The sequence below is a fragment of the Scyliorhinus torazame genome, chromosome 29 (genome assembly GCF_047496885.1).
Source record: "Scyliorhinus torazame isolate Kashiwa2021f chromosome 29, sScyTor2.1, whole genome shotgun sequence".
Classification (NCBI taxonomy): Eukaryota; Metazoa; Chordata; class Chondrichthyes; order Carcharhiniformes; family Scyliorhinidae; genus Scyliorhinus; species Scyliorhinus torazame.
The window spans coordinates 19,840,171-19,865,091 of record NC_092735.1 but is presented as its reverse complement, the minus strand read 5'-3'; the positions used below and the strand labels follow the sequence as shown (position 1 = coordinate 19,865,091).

At 48.6% G+C, this 24,921-nt stretch overlaps 1 protein-coding gene across 1 annotated transcript in view; it reads left to right on the top strand.

Moving 5' to 3' along the window:
• The first annotated feature begins 10,900 nt into the window (after positions 1-10,900).
• LOC140404130 (cytochrome P450 2J2-like) overlaps positions 10,901-24,921 on the top strand; it is a 42,246-nt gene continuing 28,225 nt past the window's right edge. The window contains exons 1-2 of the mRNA XM_072492548.1: positions 10,901-11,223; positions 23,566-23,728. Coding sequence (XP_072348649.1) covers positions 11,008-11,223; positions 23,566-23,728 — 379 coding nt within the window. The 5' untranslated portion in view covers positions 10,901-11,007. The remainder of the gene's footprint in view (positions 11,224-23,565; positions 23,729-24,921) is intronic.

The following is a 24,921-nucleotide window of genomic DNA, read 5'->3' as shown; positions in this document are numbered from 1 at the left end:
GGATAGCACAATTGCTTCACAGCTCCAGGGTCCCCGGTTCGATTCCCGGCTTGGGTCACTGTCTGTGCGGAGTCTGCACGTCCTCCCCGTGTGTGCGTGGGTTTCCTCCTGGGGCTCCGGTTTCCTCCCACAGTCCAAACATGTGCAGGTTAGGTGGATTGGCCGTGATAAATTGCCCTTAGTGTCCAAAATTGCTCTTAGTGTTGGGTTGGGTTATGGGGATAGGGTGGAGGTGTGGACCTTGGGTCGGGTGCTCTTTCCAAGAGCCGGTGCAGACTCGATGGGCCGAATAGCCTCCTTCTGCACTGTAAATTCTATGAAATCAGCTTTAACATAATGAAACATTTAACATCATCTTGCAGGAGCTTTATGAGAGAAAATCTGACACTGAAGGCATGGGGGCAGGCAATCAAAATCTTAGTCGAAGAAATAAGTTTTTATGAAGCGTTTTAACAGAGGGGAATGAGATGGGGGTATTGTGGAAGGGGGGGGGGATTTCAGAGCTCAGCAACGAGAGAAAGCTGATGGCACAGATACCAGAGTTCAGAGCTCAGCAGGGGCCAGAATGGAGGAAATCACGAAGGCTTTATTCTAGAGCTGACATCGATCTCCGTGCTCAGTCCTTGGATTGTGAACGGAATGGACTTCAGGTCTCACTTAACATTTGCATTCCGCACGTTCTGCATTGCGCAGGTCAAGGAGACACAGCCTGAGTGAGTGAGACACAGACAGAGTGAGTGAGACACAGACAGAGTGAGAATTTGGTAATTTGGTGCAGTGAGGTAACCAGGAAAGGTAAGTGGTTAATCTAATTTTGCTGTTTTTCAGATAAAAGTGCAGTGTAGATTAGTGTCTGATTGGCTGAAGCTGCCCCCACCCTAATTGCTGAGAGGCAGTTATCTGGAGGTCACCTGAGGCCTGTTAAGGGGCACAAAGGTACACGTTGTATTCTTCTCTTTGAAGTTTTAGTGTGAGTCATCCTAAAGTCTGTATAAAAGACAGACAGAAAGCGCATTTAGTAAGCGTTGCACTGGTCAAGGAGACACAGCCTGAGTGCGTGAGACACAGACAGAGTGAGAATTTGGTAATTTGGTGCAGTGAGGTAATTTGGTGAAGAGTGGGAGAAGGTGCTTTTTCCCGACTGTTTTATTCTCTCTTTCTCCGGGCCTAATTTCGGGAGCCGTTCGGAGGAGGAGGAGCAGTCTCTATGAGTATAAAAACCTAACGGTCACTTCGTTTTCCAGTTTATTCCCCCAAAAGTGACATCAGAGGGAAGCTGTGATCTGATTGGTTGATAGCAAATCTGCCCCAAATTTAGAACAAAGAACAAAGAACAAAGAAATGTACAGCACAGGAACAGGCCCTTCGGCCCTCCAAGCCCGTGCCGACCATGCTGCCTGACTAAACTACAATCTTCCACACTTCCTGGGTCCGTATCCCATCCTATTCATGTATTTGTCAAGATGCCCCTTAAATGTCACTATCGTCCCTGCTTCCACCACCTCCTCCAGTAGCGAGTTCCAGGCACCCACTACCCTCTGCATAAAAAACTTGCCTCGTACATCTACTCTAAACCTTGCCCCTCTCACCTTAAACCTATGCCCCCTAGTAATTGACTCCTCTACCCTGGGGAAAAGCCTCTGACTATCCACTCTGTCTATGCCCCTCATAATTTTGTATACCTCTATCAGGTCTCCCCTCAACCTCCTTCGTTCCAGTGAGAACAAACCGAGTTTATTCAACCGCTCCTCATAGCTAATGCCCTCCATACCAGGCAACATTCTGGTAAATCTCTTCTGCACCCTCTCTAAAGCCTCCACATCCTTCTGGTAGTGTGACAACCAGAATTGAACACTATACTCCAAGTGTGGCCTAACTAAGGTTCTATACAGCTGCAACATGACTTGCCAATTCTTATACTCAATGCCCCGGCCAATGAAGGCAAGCATGCCGTATGCCTTCTTGACTACCTTCTCCACCTGTGTTGCCCCTTTCAATGACCTGTGGACCTGTACTCCTAGATCTCTTTGACTTTCAATACTCTGGAGGGTTCTACCATTCACTGTATATTCCCTACCTGCATTAGACCTTCCAAAAAGCATTACCTCACATTTGTCCGGATTAAACTCCATCTGCCATCTCTCCGCCCAAGTCTCCAAACAATCTAAATCCTGCTGTATCCTCCGACAGTCCTCATCGCTATCCGCAATTCCACCAACCTTTGTGTCGTCTGCAAACTTACTAATCAGACCAGTTACATTTTCCTCCAAATCATTTATATATACTACAAAGAGCAAAGGTCCCAGCACTGATCCCTCTGGAACACCACTGGTCACAGCCCTCCAATTAGAAAAGCATCCTTCCATTGCGACTCTCTGCCTTCTATGGCCTAGCCAGTTCTGTATCCACCTTGCCAGCTCACCCCTGATCCCGTGTGACTTCACCTTTTGTACTAGTCTACCATGAGGGACCTTGTCAAAGGCCTTACTGAAGTCCATATAGACAACATCCACTGCCCTACCTGCATCAATCATCTTAGTGACCTCCTCGAAAAACTCTATCAAGTTAGTGAGACACGACCTTCCCTTCACAAAACCATGCTGCCTCTCACTAATACGTCCATTTGCTTCCAAATGGGAGTAGATCCTGTCTCTAAGAATTCTCTCCAGTAATTTCCCAACCACTGAAGTAAGGCTCACCGGCCTGTAGTTCCTGGGATTATCCTTGCTACCCTTCTTAAACAGAGGAACAACATTGGCTATTCTCCAGTCCTCCGGGACATCCCCTGAAGACAGCGAGGATCAAAAGATTTCTGTCAAGGCCTCAGCAATTTCCTCTCCAGCCTCCTTCAGTATTCTGGGGTAGATCCCATCAGGCCCTGGGGACTTATCTTCCTTAATATTTTTTAAGACACCCAACACCTCGTCTTTTTGGATCTCAATGTGACCCAGGCTATCTACACACCCTTCTCCAGACTCAACATCTACCAATTTCTTCTCTTTGGTGAATACTGATGCAAAGTATTCATTTAGTACCTCGCCCATTTCCTCTGGCTCCACACATAGATTCCCTTGCCTATCCTTCAGTGGGCCGACCCTTTCCCTGGCTACCCTCTTACTTTTTATGTATGTGTAAAAAGCCTTGGGATTTTCCTTAACCCTATTTGCCAATGACTTTCCGTGACCCCTTCTAGCCCTCCTGACTCCTTGCTTAAGTTCCTTCCTACTTTCCTTATATTCCACGCAGGCTTCGTCTGTTCCCAGCCTTTTAGCCCTGACAAATGCCTCCTTTTTCTTTTTGACGAGGCCTACAATATCTCTCGTCATCCAAGGTTCCCGAAAATTGCCGTATTTATCCTTCTTCCTCACAGGAACATGCCGGTCCTGAATTCCTTTCAACTGCCACTTGAAAGCCTCCCACATGTCAGATGTTGATTTGCCCTCAAACATCCGCCCCCAATCTATGTTCTTCGGTTCCCGCCTAATATTGTTATAATTAGCCTTCCCCCAATTTAGCACATTCATCCTAGGACCACTCTTATCCTTGTCCACCAGTACTTTAAAACTTACTGAATTGTGGTCACTGTTACCGAAATGCTCCCCTACTGAAACATCTACCACCTGGCCGGGCTCAGGTCTACCAGGCTACCAGGTCCAGTACCGCCCCTTCCCTCGTTGGACTGTCTACATATTGTTTTAAGAAGCCCTCCTGGATGCTCCTTACAAACTCCGCCCCGTCTAAGCCCCTGGCACTAAGTGAGTCCCAGTCAATATTGGGGAAGTTGAAGTCTCCCATCACCACAACCCTGTTGTTTTTACTCTTTTCCAAAATCTCTCTACCTATCTGCTCCTCTATCTCCCGCTGGCTGTTGGGAGGCCTGTAGTAAACCCCCAACATTGTGACTACACCCTTCTTATTCCTGATCTCTACCCATATAGCCTCACTGCCCTCTGAGGTGTCCTCCCGCAGTACAGCTGTGATATTCTCCCGAACCAGTAGCGCAACTCTGCCTCCCCTTTTACATTCCCCTCTCTCCCGCCTGAAACATCTAAATCCTGGAACGTTTAGCTGCCAATCCTGCCCTTCCCTCAACCAGGTCTCTGCAATGGCAACAACATCATAGTTCCAAGTACTAATCCAAGCTCTAAGTTCATCTGCCTTACCCGTAATACTTCTTGCATTAAAACATATGCACTTCAGGCCACCAGACCCGCTGTGTTCAGCAACTTCTCCCTGTCTGCTCTGCCTCAGAGCCACACTGTCCCTATTCCCTAGTTCTCCCTCAATGCTCTCACCTTCTGACCTATTGCTCCCGTGCCCACCCCCCTGCCATACTAGTTTAAACCCTCCCGTGTGACACGAGCAAACCTCGCGGCCAGGATATTTATGCCTCTCCGGTTTAGATGCAACCCGTCCTTCTTATACAGGTCACACCTGCCCCGGAAGAGCTCCCAGTGGTCCAGATAATGGAAACCCTCCCTCCTACACCAGCTGTTTAGCCACGTGTTTAGCTGTTCTATCTTCCTATTTCTAGCCTCACTGGCACGTAGCACAGGGAGTAATCCCGAGATTACAACCCTCGAGGTCCTGTCTTTTAACTTTCTGCCTAGCTCCCTGAACTCCTGCTGCAGGACCTCATGCCCCTTCCTGCCTATGTCGTTAGTACCAATATGTACAACGACCTCTGCCTGTTTGCCCTCCCCCTTCAGGATGCCCTCTATCCGTTCGGAGACATCCTGGACCCTGGCACCAGGGAGGCAACATACCATCCTGGAGTCTCTTTCACGTCCACAGAAGCGCCTATCTGTGCCCCTGACTATAGAGTCCCCTATTACTATTACTCTTCTGCGCTTTGACCCTCCCTTCTGAACATCAGAGCCAGCCGTGGTGCCACTGCTCTGGCTGCTGCTGTTTTCCCCTGATAGGCTATCCCCCCCGACAGTATCCAAAGGGGTATACCTGTTCGAGAGGGGGACAACCACAGGGGATTCCTGCACTAACTGCCTGCCCTTTCTGGTGGTCACCCATTTCTCTGCCTGCACCTTGGGTGTGACCACATTTACATAACTGTGATCTATGACGCTTTCCGCCACCTGCATGCTCCTAAGTGCATCCAATTGCTGCTCCAACCGAACTATGCGGTCTGTGAGGAGCTCCAGTTGGGTGCACTTTCTGCAGATGAAGCCATCCAGGACGCTGGAAGCCTCCCGGACCTGCCACATCTCACAGTCAGAGCACTGCACCCCTCTAACTGACATTGCGTCAATTAATTAAAATTAAAATTAAAAAAAAAAAATTTTAAAATATTTTTTTTTAAATTTCAAAGTTACTGTTAACTATCTGTTTCCTAGCACTAGATTTCTAATAGAAATGCGAAAGCTAAATATAGTACTCTCCGATCTCTGGCTTAGATATCCCTCTAAATTATAATTAAGTAATTATGTTTAATTAGTTACCAATGCTTAATTTTTTTAATTTAGTGTAGATTCCCAACCAGCCACTCAGGCCACAGCTTTTCTGTGATGTCACTTCAGTTTCCCCCTGACACACACAATTTGAAAAAGGTATAAAAGTAAAAATGAGTAAAAATCACTTACTTACCTTCTTACCCTCTGAGTGTCTTAGATGTTCTCAGGTTCTCTCCCTGACAGAGACTGCTCCTCCTCCTCCGAACGGCTCCCGAAACTAGGCCGCGATCTTTTAAAATCTCCGCTCCGACTCGCAGCTCCCGCGCTTTTTAAATCTCCCGCGCTGTTTTCACTGTCCCGGCTCACTCAGCTCCCGCGCTGTTTTCAAAGTCCCGGCTCACTCAGCTCCCGCGCTGTTTTCAAAGTCCCGGCTCACTCAGCTCTCGCGCTGTTTTCAGAGTCCCGGCTCACTCACCTCCCGCGCTGTTTTCAGAGTCCCGGCTCACTCAGCTCCCGCGCTGTTTTCACTGTTTAAAAAAAACACAGGTAAACTCGTAAACTTAAATTAAATTAATTAATTAGTGATGGCTGGTCAGGTGATGTGCTTGAGCTGCTTGATGTGGGAGCTGGCAGATCCCATTGCGAGCTGCAGCGACCACATCTGCAGTAAGTGTTGGCTGCTCGAAGAGCTCCGGCTCAGAGTTGATGAGCTGGAGTCTGAGCTTCAAACACTGAGGCATATCTGGGAGGGGGAGACTTACCTGGACACTGTGTTTCAGGAGGCAGTCACACCTGTCAGAGTAAGTAGTTTAAATCCTGCCAGTGGCCAGGGACAGCAGGGTGTGACTGCAAGTCAGGCAGGTAAAGGGAACCAGCAGTCAGGAACTCAGGAGCCTCAGACCTTGACCCTGTCCAACAGGTATGAGGCACTTGCTCCCTGTGTGGATGGCGAACATGGCTGTAGGAAGGATGAGTCAGCTGACCAAGGCACCATGGTTCAGCAGGCCATTCAAGGGGAGGGAGTAAATAGGCAAGTTGTAGTTGTTGGGGATTCTGTTATCAGGGGGATAGATAGTATCCTTTGTGAGCAGGATAAAGAGTCCCGCATGGTATGTTGCCTGCCCGGTGCTAGGGTGCGGGACATCTCTGACCGGCTTGAAAGGATACTGGAGAGGGAGGGGGAGGATCCAGTTGTTGTGGTCCATATCGGTACCAACAACATAGGCAAGGCTAGGAAAGAGGACCTGTTTAGAGATTATGAAGAGCTAGGATTCAAATTAAAAAACAGGTCCTCAAGGGTCATAATCTCCGGATTACTGCCCGAGCCACGTGCAAATTGGCATAGGGAGGCAAGAATAAGGGAAGTTAACACGTGGCTGAAAGAGTGGTGTGGGAATGAGGGGTTCCTTTTCATGGGACACTGGCATCAGTTTTGGGACAGGGGGGACCTATACCGTTGGGATGGTCTCCACCTGAACTGAGCTGGGACCAGTGTTCTGGCGAAAAGAGTAAATAGGGTGGTCAATAGGACTTTAAACTAAAGATTGGGGGGGAAGGAAAAGTCAGGGAACCAAGAGGTGAAGTAATCAGTGGGAAGCGTAGCTGCTTAGGAATACAAAAAAGCACGAAAAGACAAAACTCAGGAGAGGTTATGATAGTCCCCATCCCACAAAATATGACACAGTGTATGGAAAGGCTCAGTAAACCAAGGTCCACCACACTAAGAAAACAAAAAGGGACGGTCAATAGAGAATTAAAGGTGCTATATTTAAATGCGCGCAGTGTGCGGAACAAGGTAGATGAGCTTGTGGCCCAGATTGTGACTGGCAGGTATGATGTGGTAGGCATCACAGAGACATGGTTGCAGGGGGTTCAGGACTGGCATTTAAACATCCAGGGATTCACAACCTATCGAAAAGACAGAGAGGTGAGCAGAGGGGGCGGGGTTGCCTTGTTAATTAGGAATGAAATTAAATCAATAGCACTAAACGATATAGGGTCAGATGATGTGGAGTCTGTGTGGGTAGAGTTGAGGAACCACAAAGGCAAAAAAAACACAATGGGAGTAATGTACAGGCCTCCTAACAGTGGTCAGGACCGGGGGCACAAAATGCACCACGAAATAGAAAGTGCATGTCAGAAAGGCAAGGTCACAGTGATCATGGGGGACTTCAGTATGCAGGTGGACTGGGTAAATAATGCTGCCAGTGGACCCAAGGAAAGGGAATTCATTGAAGGTTTACAGGAGGGCTTTTTGGAACAGCTTGTGATGGAGCCCACGAGGGAACAGGCCATTCTGGACTTAGTGTTATGTAATGAGCCAGACTTGATTAAAGATCTTAAAGTAAGGGAACACTTAGGAGGCAGTGATCATAATATGGTAGAATTCAATCTCCAATTTGAAAGAAAGAAGGTAGAATCAGATGTAAAGGTGTTACAGTTAAATAAAGGTAACTACAGGGGCATGAGGGAGGAACTGACGAAAATCGACTGGGAGCAGAGCCTAGTGGGAAAGACAGTAGAACAGCAATGGCAGGAGTTTCTGGGAGTAATTGAGGACACAGTACAGAGGTTCATCCCAAAGAAAAGAAAGGTTATCAGAGGGGGGATTAGGCAGCCATGGCTGACAAAGGAAGTTAGGGAATGCATCAAAGCAAAAGAGAAAGCCTATAATGTGGCAAAGAGTAGTGGGAAGCCAGAAGATTGGGAAGGCTACAAAAACAAACAGAGGATAACAAAGAGAGAAATAAGGAAAGAGAGAATCAATTATGAAGGTAGGCTAGCCAGTAACATTAGGAATGATAGTAAAAGTTTATTTAAATACATTAAAAACAAACGGGAGGCAAAAGTTGACACTGGGCCGCTCCAAAATGACGCTGGTAATCTAGTGACGGGAGACAAGGAAATAGCTGAGGAACTAAATAAGTACTTTGCGTCAGTCTTCACAGTAGAAGACATGAGTAATATCCCAACAATTCCGGAGAGTCAGGGAGCAGAGTTGAATATGGTAGCCATCACAAAGGAGAAAGTGCTAGAGAAACTAAGAGGTCTAAAAATTGATAAATCTCCGGGCCCAGATGGGCTACATCCTAGAGTTCTAAAGGAGATAGCTGAAGAAATAGTGGAGGCGTTAGTTATGATCTTTCAAAAGTCACTGGAGTCAGGGAAAGTCCCAGAGGATTGGAAAATCGCTGTTGTAACCCCCCTGTTCAAGAAGGGAACAAGGAAAAAGATGGAAAATTATAGGCCAATTAGCCTAACCTCGGTTGTTGGCAAGATTCTAGAATCCATTGTTAAGGATGAGATTTCTAAATTCTTGGATGTGCAGGGTCGGATTAGGACAAGTCAGCATGGATTTAGTCAGGGGAGGTCGTGCCTGACAAACCTGTTAGAGTTCTTTGAAGAGATAACAAATAGGTTAGACCAAGGAGAGCCAATGGATGTTATCTATCTTGACTTCCAAAAGGCCTTTGATAAGGTGCCTCACGGGAGACTGTTGAGTAAAATAAGGGCCCATGGTATTCGAGGCAAGGTACTAACATGGATTGACGATTGGCTGTCAGGCAGAAGGCAGAGAGTTGGGATAAAAGGTTCTTTTTCGGAATGGCAACCGGTGACGAGTGGTGTCCCGCAGGGTTCAGTGTTGGGGCCACAGCTGTTCTCTTTATATATTAACGATCTAGATGATGGGACTGGGGGCATTCTGGCTAAGTTTGCCGATGATACAAAGATTGGTGGAGGGGCAGGTAGTATGGAGGAGGTGGGGAGGCTGCAGAAAGATTTAGACAGTTTAGGAGAGTGGTCCAAGAAATGGCTGATGAAATTCAACGTGGGCAAGTGCGAGGTCTTGCATTTTGGAAAAAAGAATAGAGGCGTGGACTATTTTCTAAACGGTGACAAAATTCATAATGCTGAAGTGCAAAGGGACTTGGGAGTCCTAGTCCAGGATTCTCTAAAGGTAAACTTGCAGGTTGAGTCCGTAATTAAGAAAGCAAATGCAATGTTGTCATTCATCTCAAGAGGCTTGGAATATAAAAGCAGGGATGTACTTCTGAAGCTTTATAAAGCATTAGTTAGGCCCCATTTAGAATACTGTGAGCAATTTTGGGCCCCACACCTCAGGAAGGACATACTGGCACTGGAGCGGGTCCAGCGGAGATTCACACGGATGATCCCAGGAATTGTTGATCTCCAAATTTCTTTCTCTGTCAGTCTGGCCTCAATAAAAGTTGAGACGGATTCGCACGTAAACAGAAGTTATTTATTTAGCTTGCAAGCTTAATCATCTTACAGAAATGTAACAGGACATCCAGCCTCTTACACTCCAGAAAACGACTGAACTAACAGACAAAGGGATCTCTGCAAAATCAGTTCAAATGGTATCAAGTTTCACATACTCGACGGACATAGGTCAGCCTAGGTCCCTCCTGACCTGTTTAATCTATTCTGATTGGCTCACTTCCAATCCCTTTCTCTGGCCCCTATCAATGCAGCCTCACTCTTATAGACACACCTCTTCCTGCTTTTTCCATGCGGTCTCAAATTCCTTTGTCCCTAACTGCAAGAATCAAAGTGGCTTATTTCTACATTACATTAACTAGTATCTCTAAAGTAACTATTTTATATCACATTCGTCAGAATGGTAGGCCTAACATACGATGAACGTCTGAGGATCCTGGGATTATATTCATTGGAGTTTAGGAGGTTGAGGGGAGATCTAATAGAAACTTACAAGATAATGAATGGCTTAGATAGGATGGATGTAGGGAAGTTGTTTCCATTAGCAGGGGAGACTAGGACCCGGGGGCACAGCCTTAGAATAAAAGGGAGTCACTTTAGAACAGAGATGGGGAGAAATTTCTTCAGCCAGAGAGTGGTGGGTCTGTGGAATTCATTGCCACAGAGGGCGGTGGAGGCCGGGACATTGAGTGTCTTTAAGACAGAAGTTGATAAATTCTTGATTTCTCGAGGAATTAAAGGCTATGGAGAGAGAGCGGGTAAATGGAGTTGAAATCAGCCATGATTGAATGGTGGAGTGGACTCGATGGGCCGAATGGCCTTACTTCCGCTCCTATGTCTTATGGTTCTCCCCGTGTCTGCGTGTGTTTCCTCCGGGTGCTCCGGTTTCCTCCCACAAGTCCCGAAAGACGTGCTGTTAGGTAATTTGAACATTCTGAATTCTCCCTCTGTGTACCCGAACAGGCACCGGACCGTGACCGCTAGGGGCTTTTCACAGTAACTTCACTGCAGTGTTAATGTCAGCCTACTTGGGATACTAATAAAGATTATCATTATTAAAAAGAGACAGCAGGCTCAGAACTCTGCCAGAGTTCCCCATTTAAAAACAAAGTGAACCAGATATTCCTGCTCCGCTTCTGGAGGTTTGCCACCCACTCCTACCCGAGGATTTGAACAACAGGGTTAAAAAGCTGAAAAGCTGGACTCTGAGCTCATCATGTTACAGGAAGTGCACTTTGCACAAAACAAAACGGCCCCTGCTTTTGGAAGGAGAGGCTGCTTTTCAAAGTTGGCAACCAGTCGTTCGTTTCGAAACCCGGGGTGACAGCGTGAGCTGCCGGACGCCTCTGAAAGGCTCAGAATGAAGAGCTTGGAGTTATTGTTGGAGGTTCCACCTATTAAGTGGCTCCGATACTTCACCACACAGACCCTACTGATTTTCCTGGCGGTGTTTCTATTGGTGTCGCTTGCAATGAAGGTGAGGAGAACGAGCGAGCTGCCCCCAGGACCACCCATGATGTCATTTGCGGCAAACATCTTTGCCAGGAGACAGGCTCCCCACCTTTCGCTAACTGAGGTAATGACTGCATTCACTCCCGATCTTCTCCATCTTTAATTGAACGAAGCCTGAGGAGTAGAAATTCACCTGGGATGGCGGCACAGAACGGCCACTATGGAATGGCCCACCCACTGCACGCAAAGGCAGATAGTTAATTACTCTGACTGCAATGGAACTGAATACAGGCTCTGTGTGTAACAAACATCCAATCCCACGTTGCCTGTTCTGCGCTGTCACCCCAGGTACATTTTAATCCCAACTCATGACTTGTGATTGTTTTGTTTGACTTGCATTTTCAGCACTGAACAGAAACCGGTTTAAATTTCAAACAGTGCTAGGCAGTTAACTGCCAATCAACATCAACTGGTGCATTATCCATAGCAAAGCCTCTACCAATCAGAGTCCACTTGCCAACCAATCAGCACTCTTTTCTCATACAGTGTAATTTTGTTGTTTTCTTTTACATTGTATTCTCGCGAAATGTTCTGATGAGTGCAAGTCGAAAACTTCGACAAAATGGATCTTTTCTTTCTCAGCGATGCTCAAGAAACCGAATCGGCCCAGCTATATGGATACCATAGCAAGAGCAGGTCAGAGGCGGGGAGCTCCCCGCTTCATTTCCACACCAGTCCGCCATCCACAAGTCACGATTGTGATGGAATACAGCCCACTTGCCTGGGATGGGTGATAATTCCGGTTTTAAACTTCATTCACGGGATGTGGCAGGTCCATCCCTAATTTCCCTGAAACTGAGTGGCTTTCTTGGTCATTTCAAAGGGCATTTAAGAGTCAACCACATTGCTGTGGATCGGGAGTCATATGTACACCAGCCCGGGTAAGGACGGCAGATTTCCTTCCCTAAACAAAAGGAAAAATGAACCAGATAGGTTTTTTAAAAATATATATATTTTATTCAAAATGTTTTGGCCAAACAAAACAATACAAAGGTTTTCCTTTTTTTTGACAATAAAACAGTATAAATAACAGTGGCCATTTTAACAAATAAATAAATAATATGTAAACTAAATGGCAACTGCCATATCAAAAATAATAGCTCTCCAAAAATATAATCGAGCAATCCAATATACATAACCTAGTACAAATATCTATACACAAACACCCCTGAGAACCCGCCCGGGCCCTCCCCCCCCCCCCCTCCCCCCTGGGTTGCTGCTGCTACCTTCCCATTTCCTTTATCGTTCTGCGAGGTAGTCAATGAACGGTTGCCACCGCCTGGTGAACCCTTGAGCCGAACCCCTTAGTGCGAACTTTATCCGTTCTAGTTTTATAAACCCTGCCATGTCATTTATCCAGGTCTCCACGCCCGGGGGTTTGGCTTCCTTCCACATAAGCAATATCCTTCGCCGGGCTACTAGGGACGCAAAGGCCAAGACATCAGCCTCTTTCGCCACCTGCACTCCCGGCTCTTCTGCAACCTCAAATATAGCCAACCCCGAGCCTGGCTCGACCCGGACCCCCACCACCTTCGAAAGCACCTTTGCCACCCCTACCCAGAACCCCTGCAGTGCCGGACATGACCAAAACATGTGGGTGTGGTTTGCTGGGCTTCTCGAGCATCTCCCACACCTATCCTCTATCCTGAAAAATTTACTGAGCCTTGCTCCGGTCATATGCGCCCTGTGCAAAACCTTGAATTGTATCAGGCTTAGCCTGGCGCACGAGGACGAAGAGTTTACCCTACGTAGGGCATCTGCCCACAGCCCCTCTTCAATCTCTTCCCCCAGCTCTTCTTCCCATTTTCCCTTCAGCTCATCCACCATGATCTCCCCCTCGTCCCTCATTTCCCTGTATATATCCGACACCCTACCATCCCCCACCCATGTCCCTGAGATCACTCTATCTTGAACCTCCTGCGTCGGGAGCTGCGGGAATTCCCTCACCTGTTGCCTCACAAAAGCCCTCAGTTGCATGTACCTAAATGCATTCCCTTGGGGCAACCCATATTTTTCCGTCAGCGCTCCCAGACTCGCAAACGTCCCGTCTACGAACAGATCTCTCAGTTGCACAACCCCAGCTCTCTGCCATGCTCCAAATCCCCCATCTATTCTCCCCGGGACAAACCTATGGTTATTTCTTATCGGGGACCGCACCGAGGCTCCCGTCCTTCCCCTATGTCGTCTCCACTGCCCCCAAATTTTTAGTGTTGCCACCACCACTGGACTTGTGGTGTATTTCTTCGGGGAGAACGGCAACGGCGCCGTCACCATTGCTTGTAGGCTAGTCCCCTTGCAGGACGCCGTCTCCAATCTCTTCCACACCGCTCCCTCCCCTTCTCCCATCCACTTACACACCATTGAGATATTGGCGGCCCAGTAGCATTCACTTAGGCTCGGTAGTGCCAGCCACCCCCTATCCCTGCTACGCTGCAAGAACCCCCTCCTCACTCTCGGGGTCTTCCCGGCCCACACAAAACTCATGACACTTTTCTCAATTCTCTTGAAAAAAGCCTTCGTGACCATCACCGGAAGGCACTGAAACACAAAGAGGAATCTCGGGAGGACTACCATTTTGACCGCCTGCACCCTACCCACCAGTGACAGGGGCACCATGTCCCACCTCTTAAAATCCTCCTCCATCTGTTCCACCAATCTTGTTAAATTAAGCCGGTGTAAGGTTCCCCAACTCCTGGCTATCTGAATCCCTAAGTACCGGAAATCTCTTGTTACCTTCCTCAGCGGTAAGTCATCTATTCCCCTGCTCTGCTCCCCCGGATGCACCACAAACAACTCACTCTTACCCATATTCAATTTGTACCCCGAAAATTCCCCAAACTCCCGAGTGTCTGCATTATCTCAGGCATCCCCTCCACTGGGTCCGCAACATATAGCAATAAATCATCTGCATACAAGGATACCCGGTGTTCTTCTCCTCCCCTGAGCACTCCCCTCCACTTCCTGGAGCCCCTCAGTGCTATGGCCAGGGGCTCAATCGCCAGTGCAAACAGTAACGGAGACAGGGGACACCCCTGCCTCGTCCCTCTATGTAGACGGAAGTAATCAGACCTCTGTCTGTTCGTGGCCACGCTCGCTACCGGGGCCCTATACAGCAGCTGCACCCATCCGATATACCCTTCTCCAAAACCAAATCTCCTCAGCACCTCCCACAAATAATCCCACTCCACTCTGTCAAATGCTTTCTCGGCGTCCATCGCCACCACTATCTCCGCCTCCCCCTCTGGTGGGGGCATCATCATTACCCCTAGCAACCTCTGTATGTTCGTGTTCAGCTGTCTCCCCTTAACGAACCCAGTTTGATCCTCGTGGACCACCCCCGGGACACAGTCCTCTATCCTCGTCACCATCACCTTGGCCAGGAGCTTAGCATCTACATTTAAAAGGGAAATGGGCCTGTAGGACCCACACTGCAGCGGGTCTTTTTCCTTCTTCAAAAGGAGCGATATCGTTGCCTCCGACATAGTCGGGGGCAGCTGCCCCCTTTCCCTAGCCTCATTAAAGGTTCTCGTCAAAAGTGGGGCCAGTAAGTCCATATACTTCCTATAAAATTCCACCGGGAATCCGTCCGGTCCCGGGGCCTTCCCCGCCTGCATGCTCCCAATCCCTTTTACCACCTCCTCCATCTCAATCTGTGCTCCCAGTCCCGCCCTCTCCTGCTCCTCCACCTTAGGGAATTCCAGCTGATCCAAGAAACACATCATTACCTCCTTCCCTTCCCGGGGGCTGAGCCTTATATAGCCTCTCATAAAATGCCTTGAACACCCCGTTCACTCTCTCCGCTCCCCGTTCCATCTCTCCCTCCTCATCTCTCACCCCACCTATCTCCCTCGCTGCTCCCCTCTTCCTCAATTGGTGGGCCAGTAGCCGACTCGCCTTCTCTCCATACTCATACTGTACACCCTGTGCCCTCCTCCACTGTGCCTCTGCCTTACCCGTGGTCAGCAGGTCAAATTCCACATACAGCCTTTGTCTTTCCCTGTACAGTCCCTCCTCCGGTGCCTCCGCATATTGCCTGTTCACCCTCAAAAGTTCTTTCAGCAATCGCTCCCTTTCTTTACCCTCTTGCTTCCCTTTATGTGCCCTTATGGATATCAGTTCCCCTCTAACCACCGCCTTCAACACCTCCCAGACCACTCCCACCTGAACCTCTCCATTGTCATTAAGCTCCAAGTACCTTTCGATGCACCCCCTCACCCTTAAACATACCCCCTCATCCGACAATAAGCCCATATCCATTCTCCAGAGTGGGTGCTGTTCTTTTTCCTCTCCTACCTCCAGGTCTACCCAATTGAAGCGTGGTCCGAAATAGCTATGGCCGTATATTCCGTCCCTGTCACCTTCGGAATCAGTGCCCTTCCCAAGACAAAAAAGTTTATCTGTGAGTATACTTTGTGGACATGGGAGAAAAATGAGAACTCCTTAATCCTAGGCCTACTAAATCTCCAGGGGTCTACCCCTCCCATCTGCTCCATGAAGTCCTTGAGCACCCTGGCCGCTGCCGGCTCCCTCCTGGTCCTGGACCTCGATCGGTCCAGCACTGGATCAAGCACCGTATTGAAGTCTCCCCCCATTACCAACTTTCCCGCCTCCAGGTCCGGGATACGTCCCAACATACGCCTCATAAAATTTGCATCATCCCAGTTCGGGGCATATACGTTCACCAGAACCACCGCCTCCCCTTGCAATCTGCCACTCACCATCACATATCTACCCCCACTATCCGCCACTCTGGTCTTTGCCTCAAACAGTACACGTTTCCCCACTTAGATAGCCACCCCCCTGTTCTTCGCATCCAAACCCGAATGAAACACCTGCCCCACCCATCCTTAACGTAGCCTGACCTGGTCTATCAGTTTCAGATGTGTCTCCTGCAACATAACCACATCTGCCTTTAATTTCTTTAGGTGTGCGAGTACCCGTGCCCTTTTAATCGGCCCGTTCAGCCCTCTCACGTTCCACGTGATCAGCCGGGTTGGGGGCTCTTTACCCCCCCCCCCCCCCTTGTCGACTAGCCATCCCCTTTTTTAACCCAGCTCCTCACCCGGTTCCCACGTACCCGTGTATCCCCCCGACGGCGCCCTCCCGCCTCGACCACCCCGTCCCATAACAGCTCCCCTTCTCCTTAGCAGCAGCAACCCAGTTAACCCCCCCCCCCCTCCGCTAGATCCCTTTCTAGCGAAGTTGCACCCCCCATGTTGCTCCCAGAAGTCAGCGAACTCTGGCTGACCTCGGCTTCCCCCCTTGCCCTCGGCCCCCACTGTGCGAGGCCCCCTCCTTCCTGCGTCCCTGTTCCCGCCATAATTACCATAGCGTGGGAACAAAGCCCGCGTTTCCCACTCGGCCCCGCCCCTAATGGCCGGTGCCCATAGTTCCTCATACTCCCCCCCACCCTCGAACATGGGGAAGAGAGAAAAGTTACAGGATCGCAAGATTAACCAATTGAAAAATCATCCCCCCCCCCCCTTTTTCCTCGCCCCACATAATCACCCCACCACTTTGTCCCAAAAGTTCTTTCTCTCGCCAGACTATTCCAGCTTCTCGTCCACAATGAATGTCCACGCCTCTTCTGCCGTCTCAAAGTAGTGGTGCTTCCCTTGGTGTGTGACCCACAATCTCGCCGGTTGTAACATTCCAAACTGGATCTTCTTTTTGTGAAGCACCGCCTTTGCCCGATTAAAACTTGCCCTCCTTCTCGCCATCTCCGCACTCCAATCCTGGTATACGCGGATCACCGCGTTCTCCCACCTACAGCTCCGAGTTTTCTTCGCCCATCTGAGGACCGTCTCTCTGTCATTATAGCGGAGAAACCTCACCACTATAGCTTGAGGTATTTCTCCAGCCCTCGGTCTTCGCGCCAAAACTCGATAAGCTCCCTCCACCTCCAAAGGGCCCGTCGGGGCCTCCGATCCCATTAGCGAGTGAAGCATCGTGCTCACATATGTCCCGACGTCCGCCCCCTCTGCGCCTTCGGGAAGACCCAGAACCCTTAAATTCTTCCTCCTCAAATTATTCTCCAGTACTTCCAGCCTTTCCACACACCTTTTATGCTGTGCCTCGTGCGTCTCTGTCTTCACCACCAGGCCCTGTATTTCGTCTTCATTTTCAGCAGCCTTTGCCTTCACGACCCGAAGCTCCTGCTCTTGGGTCTTCTGCTCCTCCTTTAGCCCTTCAATCGCCTGTAATATCGGGGCCAACAGCTCCTTCTTCAACTCCTTTTTCAGCTATTCCACACAGCGCTGCAGGAACTCTTGTTGGTCCGGGCCCCATAACAAACGGCCACCTTCCGACACCATCTTGCTTTGAGCTTCCCTTCCTTGCCGCTGCTCCAGAGGATCCTCGGCAATCCGGCCGCTATCCTCTCTCTTATCCGTGCGTGTCCGGGGGGATTCCCTTCTGGTTTACCGCACAGTGTTTTTGGCCGTTTAAATTGCCGTTGGGGCTCCTATTAAGAGCCCAAAAGTCCGTTCCACCGGGAGCTGCCGAAACGTGCGACTTAGCTGGTCATCGCCGCACCCGGAAGTCCACCAGATAGATTTTTTAAATGACAATAGGCACTGGTCATCATTAGACTTTTAATTCCATATTTTTATGGGATTCCAATCTTGCCATCTGCCCTAGTGGAATTCGGGCCCGGGTCCCCAGAGCATTATCCTGGGTCTCTAGCCCAGTGACCACCACCTGAGTGGTGGGGCTGGGCAGAGTGGACTAGTAGTGATTCAATCTGAGGCTCACCACACCTCAGGCAAGGAGGCGAGATTGAGAAAGCAGGGCCTTCATGAATAAACTCAGCCGGTCCGGGAATTGAACCCACACCGTTGGCCTCGCTCTGCATACCGAACCAGCTGCCCAGCCAACTGAGCTAAACCCGTCAGTACGAGGGGAGTTGATGGAGGTGGCGTGGTTGGTTTTCGCTAAGTGGTGAATAGCATTTCTGGAGGTCAGATAAGTGATGACCATTACTATCGAGCCACTGGAGCATTCATAGAATCAGATAACACTACACCGGATTAGGGGATCGTTCAGCCCGACTTACTTGTGCTATCTCTTTAGCTAGTCCCACTCCTCCCTGAATTCCCAAAGCAAATTTCTCCCCTTCCAGTATTTATCTAATTCTGTATTAAAAATTATTATTGAACCCATTTCTACTGGCCTTGCAGGTAGTGTATTCCAGAGGATTAAAAACTTACAAGGTATATTATTTTTAACATGTCACCTCTGGTTTGTTTGCCAATCATGGTGTAAAATTATGAATCAGCCAAGTGTCTGCATGAAACATATTTTCCCTTCTTTGGATACAGATCTGATTCAGTTAGAAAAAAGTTTGATATTGTAGATGTAAAACTCCTACAGGTACAAATAGCTGGATGGGAGTAGTGTCAATGTGAAACATGGTTTCAAAGTGCTGAGGATTAGGTGCTTAATATTCAAGGATACACACACATGAACATATTAATTAGGACATGTTAAGGCCCTCAGCCCCTCGAGCCTATTCCGCCCGTCAATAAGATCATGGCTAGTCTTAGTTTAACCTCAACTCCACATTCCTGCCCAACCCTTGTAACCTTTCACCCACTTTCTTATCAAGAATCTATCTCGCTCTGCCTTAAAGGTATTCTAGAGACCCACGATCCCCTGAGAGAGAAAAATTCTCCTCGGGCGGGATGCTCCGTAGCACGACACCAAAATCATGATCGGCGATTGGGCGGAGAATGAATCCCGGCACCGGAATCGGGGCCGGCGGCGGTTTGACTCCAGTCCACCATGCCCCTCCCCCTTTCGCCAAAGGTGTTGGCGCGTCATCGACCAGCCCACCCACGATGCTCCGTCGCCGATGGGCCGAGTTCCCGAAGGCGTGGGCCACCTGTGTCCCGCGGCGCCACACTCGGCCGGGATCCATGCCGCTGGCCGGGGGGGCTTCTGCTAGGGCTGGGAGGACTGGCCAGTGCGTGGCCAGGGGATGGGCTGTGGGGTCGAGGATGGAGGGTTGGGTTCGCGCACAGCCAGCGCCATTTTGTATGGCGTGACCAGTGCAGGTCGTCAGCGTACGCATGCGCGGCCCGGGACCCGGATGTTTTTGGTGCGGTCCACGGGGGTTTCCGTCAACGTCGGTGCAAGCCCCTCACCGTACTGCAATCAGTGTGGGTTTTGAGCTGATTTTTCGGCCATGAAAGTCCACACATGCTCCGCTGGCATCAGCACTTAGACCCCCAAATGGAGAATCCAGCCCCTCATCTCCGTCTTAAATGGGCGATCCCTTATTTTTAAACAGTGACCCCAAGTTCTAGATTCACCCACAAGGGGAAACATCCTCTCCATGTCCACCCTTGTCATGACCCTTTAGGATATTATTTGTTTTAATCATACTCTTAATCTTTACTCTTTACAATCAGTTTGAGGGAGAGAAGAGTGGGTCTGAGACTAGCATTTTGAACTTAAATAAGGGCAAATAAGAGTGCATGAAAGCAGAGCTAATGAAAGAAAACTGGCAATTTAGGTTAAAGGACAGGCCAATAGAGGCACTCGGGCAGATATTTAAGGAGATATTTCAGACTACACAGAATAGATATAGTCCTTCGAGGAAGAGGAATTCCAAGGGGAGGACTAATCTTACTCTTCTAAACTCCAGCAGCTACAAGCCCAGCCTCTCCAAACTTTCCTCCCAAGATAACCTGCCCACTCCAGGTATTAACCTATTAATCTTTCTCTGAACTGCTTCCAATGCATTTACATTTTTCCTTAATTAAGGAGAACTACTGTACAGTACTCCAGATCTGGGGCGAAATTCTCCGGTATCGGCGCGATGTCCGCCGACCAGCGCCAAAAACGGCGCAAATCAGTCGGGCATCGCGCCGCCCCAAAGGTGCGGAATCCTCCGCATCTTGGGGGGCCGAGCCCTAACCTTGAGGGGCTAGGCCCGCGCCGGACTGATTTCTGCCCCGCCAGCTGGCGGAAGTGCCCCGCCAGCTGGTGCAGAAATGACATTGCCGGGCGGCGCATGCGCGGGAGCGTTAGCGGCTGCTCACGGCATCCCCGCGCATCGCTGTGGAGGGAGTCTCTTCCGCCTCCGCCATGGTGGAGACCATGGCGAAGGTGGAAGGAAAAGAGTGCCCCCACGGCACAGACCCGCCCGCGGATCGGTGGGCCCCGATCGCGGGCCAGGCCACCGTGGGGGCACCCCCTGGGGCCAGATCGCCCCACGCCCCCCCCCCCCAGGACCCCGGAGCCCGCCCGCGCCGCTTTGTCTCGCCGGTAAGGTAGGTGGTTTAATCCACGCCGGCGGGACAGGCATTCTAGCAGCGGGACTTCGGCCCATCCGGGCCGGAGAATCGCGGGGGGGGCCCGCCAACCGGCGCAGCGCAATTCCCGCCCCCGCCGAATCTCCGATGCCGGAGAATTCGGCAACCGGCGGGGGCGGGATTCACGCCCATGGTCTCACCAATGCCCTGCATAACTGAAGCATAACCTCCCTACTCTTGTATTTATTTCCCCTCGCAATAAATGCTAACATTCTATTACCTTTCTTAGTAATATCCCTCGTGGGACCTACGGGGTGGGAATGCTTGGTTTCCCTGCACTTCTTGTGGAGGATGAGCTCCCCTGCTAGGTGCAGGGTATCTGAATTACCCAATGCATATAAGGTCGTCCAGTAAGGAACCAACCAGAGAGGAACCCAGTAGAGATCTAGCGGTAATGAACATATCGTTTATATTAAAAAAACATTGTTCTTAATTTACTTGGTGTGGACTCCCCATGTCCTTATTAAACTAACTTTTTGCAATTCATGCATTAGGACACCCAGATCCCTCTGCATCTAAGAGCTGTGCAATCTCTCACCATTTAAACAATACACTTCACTTTTATTCTATCTGCCAAATGGACAAGCTCACATTTTTCCATGTTATACTTTATTTGCCAGATATTTGCCCACTCACCTAACCCACATGTATCATTTAGTAGTCTCTTTATGGCCTTTACGCAACTTACTTTCTTACCTATTGTTCCAACAGTTTGCTCAGTACCGCTTCCCTGGTGATTGTAATTTTCCTGAGTTCCTATTTGCAGCCTCTATAGTGAAGACTGATGCAGAATACCTGTTCAATTCATCTGTTAGCTCCTTGTTCCTATTCTTAATTCCCCAGACTCACATTCTGTAGAATCATCTCTCACTTTGTTAACTCTTTTATTTGTTAAATATCTATAGAAACTCTTACTCTCTGCCTTTATAGTTCTAGGTCGCTTTCTCCTGTACTCTCATTTTTCCCTCCTTATTACATTTTTAGTTATTCTTTGCTTTTAAAAAAATATTCTGTCTATCTTCTGACCTGCCTCCAATCGTTTCATAATTGTGTTTTTTCTTTAAGATTAATATCTTTTTTCTTTAGTTAACCATGGATGCAGGGCCCTCCCCTTGGAATTCCTCTTCCTCGAAGGACTGTATCTATTCTGTGTAGTCTGAAATATCTCCTTAAATATCTGCCCGAGTGCCTCTATTGGCCTGTCCTTTAACCTTAATTGCCAGTTCTCTTTCATTAGCTCTGCTTTCATGCCCTCTTATTTGCCTTTATTCAAGTTTAAACTGCTAGTCTTAGACCCACTCTTCTCTCCCTCAAACTGATTGTCAGTTTATGATCACTGCTATGTAGGGGGGCCTTCACTATGAGGTCATTAATCAATCTTATCTCATTGCACAGTACCATGAATGGTATAGCCCACTGCCTGGTTGGTTCCAGAATACGTTGATCTAAGAAATTATCCCCAAAACATTCGACAAATTCATCGTTTATGTTACCTTAGCCTATCTGATTATTCCAGTCTGTATGTGGAGTAAAATCCCCCATGTTAACCTCCGCACCTTTCTGACAAGCTCCCACTATTTCTATGATACCCTGATCTACCATGTGATAATTGGTAGCGGGCCTGTGCATCACTCCCACAAGTGACTTCTTGCCCTTTTATCATTCCTCATCTCTACCCAAACTCTTCCTGCATCCTATAACTCCTGAATTTAAATCATCCCTCTCTATTGTGCTGATGTCATCTTTGACTAACCGAACTACCTTTTCCTAACTCCTATGACACGAATGACTCGATGATTGCTTTGGGGGGGAGCACTTTCCTGCCTTATCCTCGTAACCCTCAATTCTCTTACCGATGAAAAGTCTGTCTATCTCAACCTTGAACATACTTAACGATCCAGCCTCTACAGCTCTCTGTGGTAAAGAATTCCACAGATTGACTGATGATAATCTTTATTATTGTCACAAGTAGACAATGAAGTTACTGTGCAAATCCCCTAGTCGCCACACTCCGGCGCCTGTTCGGGTACACAGAGGGAAAATTCAGAATGTCCAATTCACCTAACAAGCACATCATTCGGGACGTGTGTGAGGAAACGGGAGCACCCGGAGGAAACCCACGCTGACACAGGGAGAACGTGCAGACTCCGCACAGACAGTGACCCAAGCCGGGAATCGAACCTGGGACCCTGGCGGTGTGGAGCAACAGTGCTACCCACTGTGCAACCGTGCCACCCTCTGAGAGAAGAAATTCCTCCTCATCTCTGTCTTAAATGGGTGACTCCTTTACTCTGAGATTATGCCCTCTAGTCCTGGACTCTCCCACAAGGGGAAACAACCTCTCAACATCGACCCTGTCAAGCCGCCTGAGAATCCGATATGTCTCAATAAGGTGTTATGGGCCAGGGTTTAGAGAACCCCAAAGTGTAACATGGAGTTCACCTGACCCACAACTTTTACTAGATTGTGGTATGGGGAGCACACGGCTCATTCTACAGGTGTGGTACAGCAGAAATGGACGAGTATTTTTAAAAACAAAGTAATGTTTATTCTATGAACTCAAGTTAACCTTTTTAAAACAAACAGTGAATATCTTAGCAACCATTAATTCAAATACACCCCCCAAAGAGTACAACGCTAAGTAATCTGTATGCTGTTCTATTAACATCCAAAAGACTTAACAAACCTCTAAACAGACTCACATCAGGGTTTACATTCAATCCTGAAAACATTTATAATTCTGAATTCACCAAATGATTAAGATAGTCTTTGGATGGCAGACTTCAGATGCAGCTCACTGAACAACACAGACACACCCAAGCTTTTTCTCAAACTGAAACTAAAAAGCAGAAGTGGAGCTCAGCTCCACCCACACTCTGACATCGCTCCAGTAACATGAGCATCCCCATTTCTTAAAGGTGCATTTCTTAAACACCCATTTCTTAAAGGTACTCTCACATGACAAAGGTCACCTCTCATTTTCCTAAACATATGTTCAGCGTGTAACAATGAACTTGGTCAATTCTGGAGAGTTGGGCACAGGCGTACATAATTTCTTTGTTTTTCATTCCTCCCTTCCCGAAAAAAAGCTTTCTAAGAAGTACGGGAACCTTTTTACTTGCTACATCTTCTGCATACCGTTTGTTGTCATCAATGGGTTTGAGATCATTCAAGAGGCCCTCGTGCAACAGGGTCGAGAATTTGCTGGACGTCCCTACCTCCCCCTGATTGAAGAAATTACGAAAGGGCAAGGTACGAAGGGTTTTAATTCCGCGAAGAATGGTACTCAAAATAAAAGTGGAAACTTAAACCACTTCCTTTGCTTTACCTCGCTCAAATTCAGACCATGCCAGAGTCCTGGGTGTGTCGAGGAGGCTGGGCTGGATTGAGACCTAACCGGCTCTGAGACACTCCCTCAGCCCTGGGGGGAATTAATTTTTTTATTCATATATGGGATGTGGGCGTCGCTGGTTAGGCTAGGAATTACTGCCCATTCCCTAATTGCCCTTCAGAATGCAGTGGAAATTTACTAGAATGATACCCAAACATTAAGCTGCAAGGCGATATTAAAAAAATTATGGTAGTATTCGTCGGCCACGGGTTCATAGCATCCCTACAGTGCAGAAGGACGCCACTCGGCCCGTCGAGGCTGCTCCGACCCTCTGAAAGAGCACTTTTGTTTGTTAATTTATAGCACCCAATTCTTTTTTTCCAATTAAGGGGCACTTTAGCGTGGGCAATCCACCTACCCTGCAGTTCTTTGGGTTTGTGTGGGTGAGACCCGCACAGACACGGGGCGAATGTGCAAACTCCACATGGGCAGTGACCTGGGGCCGGAATCGAACCCAGGTCTTCGGCTCCGTGAGGCAGCAGTGCTAACCACTGCACTACCGTGCTGCCCTCTTACAGAGCACCTTACCCAGGTCCACTACCCACCCAACCCCATAAGCCCACCTAACCTGCACATCTTTGGATACAGTAAGAAGTTCTGCACACATGAGTACGGCCTCAACCCGGAACTTAGATTCATGTCGCATTAACTTAACCCTCACCAGCTGGCCTGGGCTTGCGAAATCCTATAGACTGTCTTGGCTTGAGACAAATCACACCACTATAACCTGTGATTATCCCTCTCTCTAGTTGCACTGTCTGGACCTGTAAAGACTTAATTACCTGCAAAGACTTGCATTCAAAGTATCGTCTTGCATCATTGGCTTTGTCTTTGTATGCTTTGTTTGTGTAACCTACCTCTTCACTCACCTGATGAAGGAGCTACACTCCGAAAGCTAGCGATTCCAAATAAACCTGTTGGACATTAGCCTGGTGTTGTAAGACTTCTTACTGCGCCCACCTCTAGTCCACCGCCGGCATCTCCACATCTTCTTTGGACTGTGAGCGGAAACCAGAACACCCGGAGGAAACCCACACATACATGGGGAGAACGT